Below are 14999 nucleotides of genomic sequence, written 5' to 3'. Positions count from 1 at the left end.
CCCGGTTCGAGCCCCGGGCTCCCCACCTGCAGGGGGGTCGCTTCACAAGCAATGAAGCAGGTCTGCAGGTGTCTATCTTTCTCTCCCCCTCTCTGTCTTCCCCTCCTCTCTCCATTTCTCTCTGTCCTATCCAACAACAATGACATCATCAAAAACAACAATTATAACTACAACAATAAAACAAGGGCAACAAAAGGGAAAATAAATAATAAAAAATTTGAAAATCCAAGAAATATAACTTAATACAAGTAAGTAGAAAATAATAAAATAGGTTAATAAGTATTAAAATAATAAAATCTAAAAGAAATAGTAGCTAAACTAAGAAATCCCAACATGCACTGAGCAGATGTTCAAGAGGATTACTTGTGTTTTTATTATCCTAAACGCATACAAATATCTTGGTGTGTGTGTGTGTGTGTGTGTGTGTGGTGGCATTTAAAATAATAATAATGGAGTACTCTACCTTACAATTAAAGGTAGTTAATGCAGTGCTTACAAATATGAAACCAGCTTGGCGAGGGGTAGAGCCTGGATGGCGGCTTGAAGGGAGCAACCAGACAGATTCTCAAAAAAAAAAAAAAAATGGATTCAAATCCTGGGGATTGCAAGTGGGAGATGCATTTCCAGGACTGTAGGTAATAAACTATTAGAGGAGGGGCAAAGAGGAACTATGGTGGAAGATGATAACTTATCTACAAACCAGAAAAAAGGACAAAGGAAAAAAGCAAGCCCCACCAAGTTGCAGATGCTGCCGTGAAGCCAACCTTACTTCTCTGGGCAGACGCCCTCACCCATGTCTCCTGGAGCCCCACCTCCCCAGAGCCCTGCCCTACTAAGGAAAGATAGAAACAGGCTGGGGGATGTTCAGCGGGGAAGCAATTATAGAAGCCAGATCTTCCACCTTCTTAACACTATAATGATTCTGGGTCCATACTCCCAGATGGATAAAGACTAGGAAAGCTATCAGGGGAAGGGATGGGATACGGAGATCTGCTGGTGAGAACTGTGTGAAGTTCTACCCCTCTTATCCTATGGTTTTGTCAGCATTTCCTTTTTATAAATAAATGTTTTTTAAAAAAGAAAGAAAAAAAAAACAGGCTTGGGGTATGGAACCACCTGCCAATACCCATGTCCAGCGGAAAAGCAATTACAGAAGCCAGAACTCCCACCTTTGGTACCCCATAAAGATCTTTGGTCCATATACCCAGAGGGATAAGGAATTGGGAACCTTCCAATAGAGGGGATGAGACACGGAATTCTGGTGGTGGGAATTATGTGGAATTGTACCCCTCTTGTCCCACAGTCTTGTTGATAGTTATTAAATCATTAATAAAATAAAAAAGAAATATGAAACCAAATTACTTATATAGAAAGCAAGGACAATTGAAGATCAATTATGAGTATTTAAGAACAGATAGAAGTGTGTGTGAAACCAAGTTACAAAGAGAATTCAATAAGCAAATGGTAGTAGCAAACAAGTCAACAAAATTATCAGGGTTGGTTATACTTGCCAAATGTTTCCCCTTCACAAGATAATAATAAGCAACAAACAAGTCATAGCCAACTTTGCTTCATCTACAATCTATTGTTATGTGTATGCAAATTTTAACTTTATTCTTTGTTCCCACCTTATTAAAATATAATTGACTCATAACATTGCAAAAATTTGATGTAGGGAACATGGCAATTTGATACATGTGTACATTGCCAAATTACTGCCACAGTTTTGACTAGTACAACCATAGCCTCATGTAACTGTGCTTTTGTGTGTGAGTGTATGATAAGATTATTTGGGATCCACTTTCTCAGAAGCATCTATGTGCTAATACAGTCTTGTTAGCTAGTTACCATGGTTCACATTAGATTTCTGTACTTATTCATCTTGCACCTAGAAGGTGCTCTCTGCTAAAAAGACTGAGAGACATTCTGGAAGGTTAAAATCCTGAAAGTTCAAGATCCTGAATGTTGATGTGAGAAAACCACTGTCCCCATATGGGGAAAATGGCAATCTGAGAATAGTAGCCAAGTAGACATTGGTGGAGACCTATATTTGTTCCATGGGAGAGATTCTATGAAATTTTCCCCTCAAAGAGAGGCCAAGCAAAACTGGGAGTCCAAGAGCCCCTCACAGAAAAAGGAGAGTTAAGAATGACCTCACCAATGTGTCCTAGAACCCCCCCTCCCCAGAGCCCTACCCCACTAGGGAAAGAGAAAGACAGGCTGGGGGTTTGGATCCACCTGCCGACACCCATGTCCAGTGGAAAAGCAGTTGCAGAAGCCACAACTCCCATCTTCTGAACCCCATAAAGAATTTTTGTCCATACTCCCAGAGGGATAAAGAATAGGGAAGCTTTAAATGGGGGGGGGGGGCAGATAGCATAATGGTTATGCAAACAAAGTCTCATGTTTGAGGCTCCAAAGTCACAGGTTCAATCCCTTGCACTACCATAAACCAGAGCTGAGCAGTACCTGGTAGAAAAAAAATAATAAAATAAGGAAGCTTCCAATGGAGGGGATGGGACATGGAACTCTGGTGGTGGTGGAAGCTATAAGAAATTGTACCCTGTTTTCTTACAATATTGTTAGTCATTATTAAATCACTAATAAAACATAAAAGAGCTTGTTCTCATTGATGCCATGAAGGCTGCAGGTCACCTCATGGCAGTAACTCAGTCATCACCGCACTTCCCAGTGGATGGTACCTACTTCCTACTTACAAGGTCCTTTGCTCTGAGAATTGTAGATGCACATATATCTTCCCTTAAACCTCTCTCTCTCCCTCTCTCTCTCTCTCTCTCTATCTCTATCTCTCAGAAGGAGCCCTTCTCAAAAGATTGAGAAACATCTCTGAAAGGACTTAAACCTCTTCTCTAGTATTTCCTCCTTGGAATTTTCACTTTTGGAATTATGGCTTTGGGGATTGGGTCTCTTATAACTTATAACTGATTATAACTGGCACTGCTGTTCCAAATAAATGATGTCAGGGAAACTCAGTACTCATATGAAGAAGACTGAGGGGCCAGGGTAGTGGCACACCTGGTTGAGCAAGGATCCAGGTTCAAGCCTGGTTCAAGCCAGGACCCAGGTTCGAGACACCAGGCCACACCTGTGCAAGCCCCAGGTCCCCACCTGCAGGTGTCTCTCTGTGTCTCATCCTCTCTATCTTCCCCTTCCTACTTGATTTCTGACTGTCTCTAGCCAATAAATAAATAAGATGATAAAGAAATTAAATTTAGAAATAAGATAGAAGATTGAAATAATGGGACCCCTGCTGAAGAAAAGCATAAAGCCTCCTTGACATTAGTCTCAGCAATAACTTTTTAACGTTTTTGTCACGAATCCTTCAATAGAGATTCATAAGATTATAAGACAACTGGGTTGTAGTTCTGCACTACATCTGCCAGCATAGTTCTGTCACCCCATCATCAAAGATAACCGCCATTGTCCTCACAAAGCCTTGGATAATGTTGAGCATGTGGTTTTGTTTTTTGTTGTTTTTTTTGCAAGTGTATGTGTTTTAGTTCTCTAAATTCCACGTAAATGAAGTCATCTAGTAGTTGTCTTTTCACTTCCTTCCTTCAGTAAGCACAAACGCTTCCAGTCCCATCCATTTTGTCACAAGGACATAATGTCTTTTACGATTGCTGGGTAATGCTCCACTGGATATATGCCTCATAGCTTCTTTTTTTAAATTTTTTAATATTTGTTTATTAATTACCTTTTTTGTTGCCCTTGTTTTATTGTTGTAGTTATTATTGTTGTTGTTATTGGTATTGTCGTTGTTGGATAGGACAGAGAGAAATGGAGAGAGGAGGAAAACACAGAGAGGAGGAAAGAGAGACACCTGCAGGCCTGCTTCACCGCCTGTGAAGCGACTCCCCTGCAGGTGGGGAGCCAGGGGCTTGAACTGGGATCTTTAAGCCAGTCCCTGGCTTTGCGTCACGTGCACTTAACCTGCTGAGCTACTGCCCGACTCCCGCCCCGTAGCTTCTTGATCCAGTTATCCACTGATGGGCATTTAAGTGGCTTCCACTCTTTGGCTAGTGTGCATAATGCAGCTATGTGTGCGAGAGGGTGCCTATGTTCCTTCTAATTCAAGTTTTCGTGTCTTTTGAATAAGTGCCCCAAAGTGGTATTGCTGGCTCATAGGGATTTTCATTTGTATTTGTTTAAGGGTTTCCATTGTGTTTTCCATAATGACTGTTTCAGTTTGCCTTCCTAGCAGCAGTGTAACAGAATTCCTCTTTCTCCACATTCAAGCCAACACTTGTCATTTCGTATTTTGTCAGCAATAATTCTGAGGTACAACACCCAAAGCACAAGCAACTAAAGCAGAAACAGGCAAGTGGCATTGCATGTCTCTAATAGAAGATTAAGAATCAGAATATATAAGGGGCTCATGTAATCCAATAGCAAAAACAAATAACCCAACTCAGAACTGGACAGAAAACTTGACTATGCATTTTCTTAAAGGCATACCAATTATCAGTATGTAAGCAAAAACTGTGCTCAACATCACTAACATTAGAGTAATAAAAAGTGAAAGCACAGTAGACTACCAAGTCACACCTGGTACAATGACTTCCATCAAAAAGACAAGAGATGGGAGTCTGGCAGTAGCACAGCGGGTTAAGCGCACATGGCACGAACCGCAAGGATCAGCATAATGCCCGACACCCTTCCCTCTTAAATTCTGTTTGTATCCAACAATAAGTAAATTTAAAAAAACTTTTAAAAAAGAATAAAAGACCCCTTATACAGATCACATTCACTAGCCACATTGCAGGGAACCAAATGCTAGTAAAAAGCAGACTTATTTAAGATACACGTAGATAAACAGATCATTTTTAAAGAAGTTGTTTTACAGAGATAGTCAAATTCGACATTATTGATGTAAGTAAATTAATTATTAACTGAAGTAACAAGCATGACAAAAATCTACATGTCTAAAGGCAATCTAAAACCTTAAAGCTCTTTTATAACGAAATGAAAAGCACTGAGAAAAAATAACCATCAAATAAAAAAAAAAGTTAAATGAAGAAAAACAAAACAACCTGGGTTTGAGTTCCTGTGGATTATATTGAGAATCAGAAAGCAATCATTATGTGTAATTTAAAAATTAGAGCAGGTAAAAAATTTTAAAAAATCATTCTAATAAGTTATGTTAAGGAAAAGCAGATAAAACACAATTTAAATGCAAATTTTAAAATGAGAAATTTTAATGGAGATTTTAACACTATAAGAAAATTCTATGTATGATTGAATACTAATAACTTGTAAAATGTATTTTGTTTTAATTAAAGTATATATTCCAAATTTGGTTATGAATAAAAACAGGTTCTGAATGGATAAGTAATTTTGTGAACCTCAGTCAGTTTGAATTAGTTCCCTGAAATGGCACTAGGGCAAAATATTTTTTGTTGCCCTTGTTTTTTTTTTAGTGTTGAAATTATTATTATTATTATTTTTATTATCTTTATTTATTTATTGGGTAGAGACAGCCAGAAATTGAGAGGAGGGGAGACAGAGAGGGAGAGATACAGAGAGACACCTGCAGACCTGCTTCAGCATTTGCAAAGCTTTCCCCCCCGCAGGTGGGGACCAGGGGTTCAAACCCGGGTCCTTGGGCACTGTAATATGTGTGCTTACCCAGGTGCACCACCACCTGGCCCCATAATTATTATTGTTGTTGTTATTGATGTTATCATTGTTGGATAGGACAGAGAGAAATGGAGAGAGGAGGGGAAGACAGAGAGGGGGAAAGAAAGATAGACACCTGCAGACCTGCTTCACCACCTGTGAAGTGACTCCCCCGCAGGTGGGGAGACTGGGGCTTGAACCGGGCTCCTTACGCAGGTCTTTGCGCTTTGTGCCAAGTGCACTTAACCCACAGCGCTACCGCTCGACTCCCATGGTCAAAATATTTTTAAAAGTAAACTTTAAATAATTCTTATGTTATCATGTTTTTTTAGAGATGGGGGGTTGCATTTCTGCATTATTTTTTATAGCTGAATGCTAATGTGAAAATACTGGAGAGGCACTGAAAAATAAAACCATGGACCTAATGTAGTTTAATGTGTGTGTATGTGTGTGTGCATTGAGAAATGACATGCTAGCTATAGTCAGACCTGTTCTTTCACAATTTAAAGACAAGGTTAAGTAAGGTTACTCAGGGCAGAACAATTGTAGCAAATGGGACAAGTGGGGTTCCTTTTGGTTAAGGGAAAGTAATTCAGCTTTTGGAAACCTGTTAAGACAATTGAATGCATTAACAAGATAAAGAATGGGGGGGAGGTAGGATAATCTATTTAAGGAGCAAGCTGCCTTCTGGTCAGCACAACACACTATCCTAATCAGTTTGCACTCCCAGCCCTTCAAAGGGAAAGGTCCAACCAGAGACAGGCTGCAAAATGCCTCCACTAAATAGTGCACTGCTTTGAGGTGTTCACAACATGGGTTAAAGTCCACGCCCCACAGTATTGAAGGAAGCTTTGGTACTATCCTCTCTCTCTCTCTCTCTCCTTTATTTATTTAGAGACAGAGAGAAATTGAGAGGGAAGGGGAAAACAGGGAGTGAGAAAGACAGACACCTACAGACTTGCTTCACTGTTGGTCTGCTTCCAATTCTGCTTCTAAAACCCCTTCTGTTTCATTGGTTTAATCCCCCCTGCTTAACACTGTATTCTGTTTACATAACCACTGTTAACTAAGCACTGTCCTGCCTGCAGGGCATTGTTTTAATCCCCACTGGTTCATGATGTCTTTTTGCTCTGCCCCCTCTCCTAGTACACCCTGATTTCCACCAGTCTTTTTTCACTCCACCCTCTCTACATCACATCCTGTTTCCACCCTACTTGGTGAATATATATAAGGACAGGATTGTGATTAGAGATGGCTTAGATTGCATTGCATTCCACATGAATAAAGACTGAACTGCGTACCACTCAACCATGAGTCCCTGGTCGTCTCTCTCTCCTGCCCGCAAAGCTGGCCCGGTACTTCACCACGTGTGAAGTGACTTCCCTGCAGGTGGGGAGCCGGGAGGGCTCCAACCAGGACCCTTATTCTGGTCCTTGGAATCCGCGCCTCATGCTCTTAACCCGCTGCGCTATTGCCTGGTCTCCATCACTAGGTAGTTCTAATTTTCTGAATTGAGACTGGAATTTACAGTGATCCTAGAGCTATTATGTAAGAATGAGCAGAAAAAGCATGTGTCTGATAGCTTTTTTCATACAGGGACAGAGGAAAATTACCTCCTCTGAATACATGTATTTTTTTCTTTTTATTTCCATTTTATAAGTCACAAAGACATTGAGAGGGGAGGGGCAGATAGGGAGAAGGAGTGCAGGGTGGTGGGCGCACCTGGTTGAGCACACTTGTTATGATGCACCCGAGTACAAGCCCCCTGTCCCCACCTGCAGGGAGAAAGCTTTGCAAATGGTGAAGCAGTGCTGTAGGTGTCTGTCTATCTCTCGCCTTCTCTACCACTCCCTTCTCAATTTCTGGCTGTCTCTATCCAATAAATAAATAAAGTTAATAAAAAAATTTTAAAAAGAGAGGGAGAAGGAAAGATAGAAGTTGGCAGGCCTGCTCATGAAGTGTCCCCCACCCCTGCTGCATGGAGCAGGGACTTGAACCTGGGTCCTTAAACATGGTTATGCATTAACTCAGCTAGGTACATCACTGCCCAGCCTCACCTCTGGATATATTTTTAAATAATTTGGGTTTTAATATTATTATCAGTCATACTTCATCAATTATATTGCTTTCATTTAGTTTCAGTTCCAAATAAATATTTTAATAATCCATCAAGTGGTTTTTTAATTTTTTTATTTTTTTCATCTTGACAGGTCTTCAAATAACATTGCATTTGATTTGTGAAGTCACCTGTGGTGAAGTGATATTTTTATAAAACTGTATTAGACTTTTTTATCCAGTAGTTTTCTAGTTTATTTCTCATAGCCTATGCAGTGTTGTGTTGGAGCTTTCCTGGGTATTTTAATTTTACAGTCCCAGGAAATAGTTATTTCTGTTTTATTTAATTTAAAATCTATCGTGTCTGAGATGAGAATGGCTGTTCCTGCCCTTTTTTGTGGTCCGTTAGCCTGTATGATAGTTTTCCATCCTTTCACTTTAAGTCTGTGTTTATCTTGTTGTGACAGATGGGATTCTTGCAAGCAGCATATGGTTGGGTTATGTTTTCTGATCCATCCCCCCACCCTGTGCCTTTTGATGGGTGAGTTTAAGCCATTGACACTTATTGATATTATGGATTTAATGTATTGTAGTGCCATTGTTCTAAAAAAATTGTTTGGTCTGATATATTGTAAGTATAATAGTGTTCTTGTTTATAAGAGGTCTTTTAGTACCTCTTTCAGGGCCAGGTTGGTGATGGTTGCCTCCTTTAACTGTTGTTTATCTAAGAATAACTAAGGTTTTGATCTAAGGTTTTGATCCCTCCATCTAGCTTGAATGAAAGTCTAGCAGGATATATTATCCTTGGTTGAAACCCTTTTTCATTCAGGGCTCGATAAATATCTTGCCATTCCCTTCTGGCTTTTAGAGTTTGAGTGGAGAAGTCTGCAGATAATCTTATGGGTTTCCCTTGTATGTGACTTTTTGTTTCTCTCTTGCAGCCTTTAGGATCCTTTCTTTATCCTTACTTCTTCTCATTGTGACTATGATGTGTCTTGGTGTCTTCAGGTCTGGGTTGATTCTGTTTGGTACTCTCTGGACCTCTTGAACCTTGATATCCTTTCTGTTATTCAGGTCTGGGAAGTTTTCTTGTATTATTTCCTCTAGAATGTTTGCTTCCCCTTCCTCTCTTTCTTCCTCTGGCAGGCCAATTATACGAATGTTACTTCTTTTGAGATCATCCCATATGTCTCTGTTGTTGTTTTTAGTGTCTCTCAGTCTCTTTTTAAGCTCTTTCACCTCTTTCTTTGTTTTCTCTAACTCATCCTCTGTCTGACTAATTCTGTTTTCTGCTTCTGTTAGTCTGCTTTCCCTTGCCTCAGCTTCTTTCTTCATTACAGCTATTTCAGCTTTCAATTCTCTAATTGCCTCAAGATAATCAGTATTTTCCTTTGGGGTCTCAACTGTTGTTTCCCTAGTACTGCCATTCCTTTCCTCCAATGTTGTTTTCGTTTCTGTGATTAATAAGTTTATTATTGCTTGCATACTTTTCTTATCTATGGTTACTTCTGGCTGATTTGTAGTTTCTTCTGGGCTCTTGTCTTCATTCATTGGAGTAGTAGTTTTATTTGTTTTTGATCTACCCATTTTTTTATTTATGTGTTTCTTTTTTATGCTCTGTTGTTCCTCAGTTGTTGTGTCTTGAGTACAAGTAACACTGTACTAAATACATTTATGACAATTGCACTCACCAACCTCCAGAATTACAGTAGCAACTGAAGTAAGTATTGAAGTAGTTTAATCGTTACCAGTTAGCCAAACAATTTCTCCAGTCCATGAAAAAATAATAACCAAATCCCAGTGAAGAAAGAGAAAAGAAAGAGAGGATAGCATGAATAGACAGTTATGCAAATCTACTATCCACTGTATATTCTAGGTGTAACAAGAGGGGAAAGGGAACTAGAGCAGAGATACACACATAGAGAGTGCACTCTGAGTCAGATTTCTTCCCAAAAATAATTCACAAATTCAGAAAGGCAAAGAAGAAGGAAGAAGTGTATGACAAGATAAAAAAGAGAGAGAGAGAGAGAGATACAAGAGAGAGAAAAGGGAGAAGATAAGAAAAAGAGTTGTAATTAAAGAGCAGTGCAAGGAAATTCCCAAATGTGTATCAGTGAATTCAAAAAAGCACCCTGTTTGGTGGTGTGGGGTATCCTGCTAGGAGCTGGTCCCCAGGGACTGCTTATGCGGGGGGGAGGTATGCTTGAAAATTAAAAGGAAGAAAGGCAAACGCTAGAAGAAGAAGAAAAGGAAGAAAAAATAATTTTTTCCCCTACTCTAATTCTTAACCCAAATTAAGTTATAGTCACCTCCTTGGTGTCACCACTAGGACCCTTATTGGCTGGCCTGCTAAAGGCAGAAAATCCTACTGTTTCCAGGAGATGTGTTCGGAGCTCAGCAGCTAGCAGCTTCTCAGTCTGCCATCTTCCGGGAAACCCCCCCCCCAGACTTTTTTAAAGGATTTCTCAAAAATGAAAACTAGCTCCAAGTCCTTTGATCCAATGAGAGCTATACTTAAGAAGTCTTTAGATCCGCCCTCAGGCTCGCGGTGGTCCCTGGAGACTCCCAAGAGAAAGCCCCCGAGCTATAGTGCTCCCTCCGGGTCCTCTGCCGGCCGCCCAGCAGCGCTCTGCAACCGGCGGAGGAGCCACCTTCCCGGGCGGAGGACAATGCCCGGCGCACCCGCCTTGCCCGCTGCCGCCTGGGAAGTCTGGAGCAGCCCACCCGCTAATCCATGCCACCTTTACTCTAATTCTTAACCCAAATTAAATTATAGTCACCTCCTTGGTGTCACTAGGACCCCTTATTGACTGGCCTGCTAAAGGCAGAAAATCCTACCATTTCCAGAAGATGTGATCAGAGCTCATGCTGCTAGCAGCTTCTCAGTCCGCCATCTTCCTGGAACTCCTTATTTCTGTTTTAATTTCCAAGTAAAACTTATTAGACATTTCAATTTATTTTGAGGATTTATAGGGGTCTTGAGCCCAGTCACCTAACACAATTCCTTATTCTTGTAAATTAATTATATTGTTTGAATAATTAGCTGTAAATATTTATTTTTTCCTAGTATTTATACCTTTTACTCTTGAATTTCAGTCAGTGACTCTAAAAATGTAAATTCACTTTATGAATAACTAATAAAGTTATTTCCCCTCTCTGCTGTTTTTGAAGTGTGTGTGTGTGTGTGTGTGTGTGTGTGTATGCATGTGTGTAAATTAGAAATGTCCTCTGGCATCTATTAAAATGATACGTGATCACGTTCATCTGTGTCCTGAACAGTGAATCTCATTAATCATTTTCCTGATGGAGAAACCATTATTGGCTCTGCCAAGGAGAATTCTCAGATGTTCATCATGTAATATCTATTTAGTTAACTGCAAATTTTACTTTTATAAGAGTATAACTCCAAGTCTTGCATGTATGTTCGAGTTTAGCCAATGTGTGTGTGTGTGTGTGTGTGTGTGTGTGTATGTGTTAGGGTTTAGTATTTGGATATCACTAAGTTGACTGTAAAGTACCTACCTTTTCCTGTGCTTCAAGGCATATAATACTATGCAGGAATTGTGAGAGAGAGAGAGAGAGAGAGAGAGAGAGAGAGAGATGATCCAGGAACCAAGCTTGTGTCAGTAGCAATACAAATCTTTATTCATGTGGACGCTCCAGAGCCAGGCGTCAGCACAGCCTGTTAGGCCACGTGGAGCCAACCGCAGTGGCTGGCGTCTGCCTCCCAGTCTGCATGCCTGACCTCCTCTAGCTCGGGACAAGGGAGAGAAACCAGAAACAGAAGTGGCTTTTATAGGATAAAACCGGAAGTGGCAAGTCAGAACCGGAAATGGCTAGGAAAGGGGGTAGAAAAAGGAACAAAGTACACTGAGAAGGTAGAACTTCCTTAGGAACTTTTGCCATGGTTTTAACTGGAGGGATTAATGTTACCATGCAGGCAGGGCGGGTCTCCAGGTAGAAAGAAGATAGAACAATGGGATGGGTGGGGATCTTTCAGACAAAACAATGATTATGTAAATAGGCATACTATCAGCAGTGCAGGATGGAGGGCGGGGCTGACTTGATGCCCTACAATTTTTTTCTTTGTTTACTTTTGGCTAGGTTGTATATTACTAGAAAAACCCACTCCTGATGTTAAATTTTTCAATGTCACTAAAATGTATTGTTTTTATCATTGTGAATTATCATTTTTAATGTTTTTATTTGCACTATTTTCCTTTTTAAATCATTTTAAATTAGTTTTTGGACAAATCTGTCAGAAACATTTCTATTTCACTGATGTTTTCTTTTTTTTTTTTTTTTTGAGGAAAAGTTCCAAACCAGTAATGGCTTTTATTGCATCTTTTAAGAGATCACACATCATCCATTATTTTGCTGCTTGTGTGGTTGGACACCTCATTTTGTATCGGAAGCCCAGTGTAACACCCTTGATCATGTTCTGTACATGGCTGCAGATAGTGCGGACAGTAGCCAGTTCCTTTCTATTTCCCCACCATTTGTCAACTCGGAGCCGCTTCTTTTTCTTGCCGAGGAGACTGAGCTCCACATTGATGTGGTTGAAGTCCCTCCGCAGGGTGCCTCTGAGGCCCTTCATGATGACCGTACGGCCCTTCAGAGAGATGTCGACATTCTCCGGAATGTCGACGGTCTGGTTGCTGAGAATGGTCTTCATTCTCGCAGTAGATGCGGCAAAGAAGGCTTCACTGATGTTTTCAAAGAATCATTACTTGATTTTCAGTGTGAGTTGTGGGTCACTTTTTCTTAAATTCACTAATTTGCCTTTTTTTTCTTTGTCAAAATATTCTCTATTATATTTTTATGTTTTTCTTCCATTTTTTTACTATATTCTTTTACTCCCCATCTTCCTGTTTTCTCTAATGTTGAAAATAACATTCATAATGAATATTAACTACTACTCATTGTTGCTAATGAGTATTACTAAAAAGGTCTGTGCATACTTTCTGTCTTATAGTTCATTAAGATTTCCTTAAGAATGCACCACATTTTCAATTCAAAAACATGTCCTTCATCTTTTTTTTAATTCCCTTTTGTTACCCTTATTGTTTTATTGTTGTAGTTATTATTGTTGTTATTGAAGTCATCATTGTTGGCTAGGACAGAGAGAAAGGGAGAGAGGAGGGGAAGACAGAGATGGGGAGAGAAAAACAGACACCTGCAGACCTGCTTCACTGCCTGTGAAGTGACTGCCCTGCAGGTGGGGAGCAGGGGGCTCGAACCGAGATCCTTATACAGGTCCTTTTCCTTTGTGCCACATGTGCTTAACTGTTGTTTTCGATGGGTTACTTTGTTTTCACCGGGGTCTCATGCATACCAACACTTAACCTGCTGCTCTACCACCCGACTCCCTTCCTTCATCTTTATTGATGCAACATGTCATAGAAAAGATATGCAAGTATACTCTGATTTCATCTCATCTAACAAAGTCCCCAAACCTAGATATACACCAGTTTCTGTGAGAGAGAGCATATGTTCATACATATCCATAAACTACTGAAAAATATATACCTGAAAGCAAAAGTACAATAGAGTTTGCAGTGAGTACCTCCCTAACATTTCCTCTCCACTATTCCAAGCTTTGGGTCCATGATTGCTCAACAATTTGTTTGGCTTCGTATGTTAACTCTCTTTTCATTCACCAGGTTCCAGATGCCATCAGAATGTTGGCCAGGCTTCCCTGGATTGAAGACCCCACCAATGTGTCCTGGAGCTCAGCTTCCCCAGAGACACACCCTACTAGGGAAAGAGAGAGACAGACTGGGAGTATGGACCGACCAGTCAACGCCCATGTTCAGCGGGGAAGCAATTACAGAAGCCAGACCTTCTACCTTCTGCACCCCACAATGACCCTGGGTCCATGCTCCCAGAGGGATAGAGAATGGGAAAGCTATCAGGGGAGGGGATGGGATATGGAGATTGGGTTGTGGGAATTGTGTGAAGTTGTATCCCTCCTACCCTATGGTTTTGTTAATTAATCCTTTCTTAAAGAAAAAAAGAAAAAAAAGATATGCAAGAACCTATATTACAAATACATAAAAGCTATTACTCATGCATGTCCCACACCACATGTGAGACCCTCCTTAACTGACCTCAGTCATTCACAAATTTGTTGAGGTCAGAAGACAGCTCACATAGAAATTCATTTGGACAGTGCCTTCAGAAAATAAACAAAGCAGCTTAACATCTGTTGTAATTGATCCTGGGCTGTGGCTGTCTCTGGTCCCACCAGGCCACTCCATGGCCCCCTGGATCAATATCTAAGCACTTCAGTGACCCATTTGTGGCCCTTGTCTAAGGGAAGGGCTGGGGAGCTTGGCTCTTAATCCCTTTCATTGTTTGCTTCATCAGTGAACCTCAGAAAGATGAGTATTCGGATCTCCTACCTGAAGGCAGACTTGTCTGTCTCCCTTACAATCTGTCCGTTTTCCTTTGCCTGCTTTGAAGATCTAAACCCACCTTGTGTATTTTCTTCCAGAATTATCCTGTTATTAAGTATTGTATCTATCTGCGATCTTGCTTAGAAATTCTCACTTTAAATGTTCTCTTACCTAAAATTGATATTCCTAATCTGTTTTTTTATATTACCACAAGGTGCCTGGCATCTCCAGAAACAAAAGGCTGCTTTAAATTGTGCCTTTTGGGTTTCCTTTGCTTTCATTTTGCTGGCTGTAAACAGTTCTGAACTGACCAGATCTATGGGACTTTTTTTTTTTGTTAACATTCCTGCTTCAGTGGTGTCTGATGGACTTATTTTTGCTTGTTGGACTTATATTTTCTATTCATTTTACTTTCTAGCATTATTTCAATTTTTCCGTCCTTGTTTGGACAATGTGGTGTTTTTTTATTTGTTTGTTTTGTTTTTTTGTATTATCTTTATTGGATAGAGTCATCAGAAATCCAGAGGGATTTTGTATTATCTATTGGATAGAGTCATCAGAAATCCAGAGGGATTTTCTATTATCTTTATTGGATAGAGTCATCAGAAATCCATTAGGGAGATAGAGAGGGAGAGAGACTGAGAGACACCTCTAACACTCCTTTACCACTCACAGAGCTTTTCCCCTGAAGTTGAGGACTGGGGACTTGAACCCAGGTCCTTGGACATTGTAACATGTGAGCTTAACCAGGTGCGTCACCACCCGGCCCCTGTCAATGGAGGTTTTTTTAATGTTGTTGCCCTTGTTGGTATTCTGTTTGTGCTATCTAGCTAATATTTGCTGATGAAAGCTCTCAAAACAACAAACAACACCACTCCTGAATCAGTTAGTATCCATCTTCTCTAT

The 14999-nt window shown here is 40.3% G+C and overlaps 1 protein-coding gene across 1 annotated transcript; it reads right to left on the bottom strand.

The window, feature by feature from the left end:
* Positions 1-11749: 11749 nt before the first annotated feature.
* LOC103111327 (large ribosomal subunit protein uL6-like) lies at positions 11750-12394 on the bottom strand. The gene has a single exon (XM_060184764.1). It carries the CDS (start codon positions 12368-12370, stop codon positions 12065-12067), a length of 306 nt encoding a protein of 101 aa, XP_060040747.1. The 5' UTR covers positions 12371-12394; the 3' UTR covers positions 11750-12064.
* Positions 12395-14999: the final 2605 nt, after the last annotated feature.

The sequence above is a fragment of the Erinaceus europaeus genome, unplaced genomic scaffold (genome assembly GCF_950295315.1).
Source record: "Erinaceus europaeus unplaced genomic scaffold, mEriEur2.1 scaffold_283, whole genome shotgun sequence".
In the NCBI taxonomy this organism is placed as follows: Eukaryota; Metazoa; Chordata; class Mammalia; order Eulipotyphla; family Erinaceidae; genus Erinaceus; species Erinaceus europaeus.
This window is presented reverse-complemented; position numbering and strand designations above follow the sequence as displayed.

Bases quoted from the DNA above. Each gene is read 5' to 3' on its own strand.
- LOC103111327 (XM_060184764.1), bottom strand. From the start codon at position 12,370: ATGAAGACCATTCTCAGCAACCAGACCGTCGACATTCCGGAGAATGTC.